At 46.6% G+C, this 2,725-nt stretch overlaps 1 protein-coding gene across 1 annotated transcript; it reads right to left on the bottom strand.

Annotated features, from left to right (window-relative positions):
• Positions 1 to 1,180: 1,180 nt before the first annotated feature.
• Positions 1,181 to 1,960, bottom strand: LOC138907746 (uncharacterized). The gene is made up of 2 exons (XM_070198354.1): positions 1,349 to 1,960; positions 1,181 to 1,204 (listed from the first exon to the last, which is right to left on the bottom strand). Exons 1-2 carry the CDS (start codon positions 1,958 to 1,960, stop codon positions 1,181 to 1,183), a joined length of 636 nt encoding a protein of 211 aa, XP_070054455.1.
• Positions 1,961 to 2,725: the final 765 nt, after the last annotated feature.

The raw sequence follows: 2,725 nt of genomic DNA, 5'->3' as shown, positions 1-2,725 counted from the left end.
CTCAAACGGCGCCATCTGAATACTGGCATGGAAGCTGTTGTTATAAGAAAATTCTATGAGCGGCAAATGATCATCCCGCTACCCTTGAAGTCAAGCACACACGCATGCAACATGTCCTTAAGCATCTGAATAGTCCGCTCTGATTGCCCGTCAGTCTGTGGATGGAAAGTCGTGGTAAGATTTACCTACGTACCCAAACCTTGCTGAAACTTCTTCTAGAAATTAGCTGTGAATTGGGCCCCTCGATCGGAAATAATGGAAACTGGAGTGCCATGAAGCCTGACTATTTCCTTGATATACAACTGAGCATATTGTTCCGGAGTGTCGGTGGTCGGACCACTGGAACTTAACTGCCTTCTGCGTTAATTTAGTCAATGGAGAGGTAAGAGTGGAGAACCCCTCCACGAACTCCTATAATACCCGGCCAAACCCAAGAAACTGCGAATTTCTACTGGAGTAGTAGGTCTAGGCCAATCTTTCACTGCTGCAATCTTTTGAGGATCAACCTTAATTCCTTCTCCGGAGACGACATGACCCAGGAATGTAACAGATTCAAGCCAAAATTCATATTTTGGGAACTTTGCATACAATTGGTATTAGTAAAGAGTTTGCAGAACTTCCTTGAGGTGATCGGTGTGATCCTATCGACTTCGTGAATACACAAGGATGTCGTCAATGAATACTATCACAAAGGAGTTGAGGAACGACTTGAAGACTCGATTCATAAGATCCATGAAAGCTGCCGGGGCATTTGTTAGCCCGAAAGACATTACCAAAAATTCAAAGTGCCTATACGGAGTTCTGAAAGCTGTTTTCGGAATATCCTGCTCCCTTACCTTCAATTGATGGTACCCGGACCGCAAATCAATTTTGGAGAAGAACTTAGCACCTTGTAATTGATCAAACAAATCATCTATTCTAGGCAATGGGTATTTGTTTTTGATTGTGACTTTGTTGAGTTGCCGGTAATCAATACACATCCGCAGCGATCCATCTTTCTTCCTGACAAAGAGAACCGGTGTGCCCCAAGGTGACATACTCGGTCGGATGAAACCTTTCTCTAGCAAATCCCTTAGTTGTTCCTTTAGCTCTTTTAATTCTGCCAGTGCCATTATATAAGGTGGAATGGATATAGGTTGCACACCCAGCATCACATCAATCCCAAAATCAATCTCTCTATCTAGAGGAATTCTAGGGAGCTCATCTGGAAATACATCAGGGAATTAATTCACAATTGGTACAGATTCAAGGGTAGGCACCCCAGCAGTGGTGTCCGTAACTCGGACCAAATGGTAAATATACCCCTTCCTGATCATCTTTGTGGCCTTAAGGTTAGAAATAAACCTACCATTGGCATAATATTATTCCACTCCCACTCAACAGCTAGTCCGTTAGCAAGCTCAAGACTCATGATTCTGGCTCGGCAATCGAGTTTGGCAAAACATGAATAAAGCCAATCCATTCCCATTATTACATCAAAATCGATCATCCCTAGTTCAATAAGATCGGCCATGGTATCCCGACCATGTACCGTGACAACACAATCTCTATAAACCCGCACAGCCATAATAAACTCGCCAATTGGGGTAGATACAGAGAACGGCTCATGAAACTGTTGCGGTTCTACCTCGAAGCTCGTAGCAACATAAGGAGTAATATAGGACAAAGAAGATCCGGGATCAATAAGGGCATACACATCATGATATTGAACGGTCAATATACTTGTGACGACATCTGGGGAAGCCTCCGCACTCTGTCGACCACTCATAGCATAGAATTGGCTGGGTCCTTCCAAACTTTGTGCACCACCCCTAGCTGCACCACGCCCTGTGGGTGCTGAAGAGCCTCGAGCTGGAGGGTGTGCTGAAGATGTGGTAGCTGTAGGACTGGATGACTGAGTTGTGCCCCTGCCTGCACCCTGACGGAATGCATGACACTCCCTCTGAATATGGCCTCTCATTCCGCATCCGTAACATACTCGAATGTCTAGGTAGCAGACTCCCAAATGTATCCTCCCATACTTAGGGCATAGAGCCCTCTACTGCTGCTGGAATCTCCCTCCTGATCGGCATTAATGGTGGGACCTCCTGCTGCCCTGACCGGGCCTAAAACAACTCCCCTGCTGCTGACAGTGCCCTAATGGAGGGCACTTAGCTGAAGACTGAGCATAAGACTGGGATGGCCCTGATGATCCTCCCCGAAAAGCTGATCTCCCACCTCCGAATGAATCCCCAAGGTTGCCCGCTGATCGGGCCCTACTACTACTTTCCCGTTCCATCCTGAGCTTTAACTTTCGAGCCTCCGTAGCTTGGGCAAATGCCACCATCCTTCCATAGTTCATGTCAGAATTTAGAGCAGCTGTGGCAGCCTCATTAATAACCAAAGGGCTAAGGCCCTGCACAAATCGATGCACTATTGCCTCCATAGTCGGCATCATATGAACAGCATACTTCGACAGGCGCACAAACTCCATGTGATACTCTCACACATTCCTACTACCCTGTTTAAGGGTCTCAAACTCCACAGCACGATCTGACTTAGTCTCGGCAGGCAAGAAATGGTCTATGAAGGCATCCGCGAACTCACTCCATCTCGCCGGAGGGCTCCCCTCCTCCCGGTAATCTTTCCACATTTCAAACCAGGAATATGCCACCTCTTTCAGATGATAAGAGGCCAACTCTACTCCCTCTACTTCAGTAGCACACATAACTTGGAGAGTCTTATG

The sequence above is a fragment of the Nicotiana tomentosiformis genome, chromosome 3 (genome assembly GCF_000390325.3).
Source record: "Nicotiana tomentosiformis chromosome 3, ASM39032v3, whole genome shotgun sequence".
NCBI lineage: Eukaryota > Viridiplantae > Streptophyta > Magnoliopsida > Solanales > Solanaceae > Nicotiana > Nicotiana tomentosiformis.
This window is presented reverse-complemented; position numbering and strand designations above follow the sequence as displayed.

Coding starts and splice junctions, on each gene's coding strand:
- LOC138907746 (XM_070198354.1), bottom strand. CDS start 1,960: ATGAGAGGCCATATTCAGAGGGAGTGTCATGCATTCCGTCAGGGTGCA. Junction 1,205..1,348: donor GGAATAATATTATGCCAATG/GTAGGTTTATTT, acceptor ATGTATTTCCAG/ATGAGCTCCCTAGAATTCCT.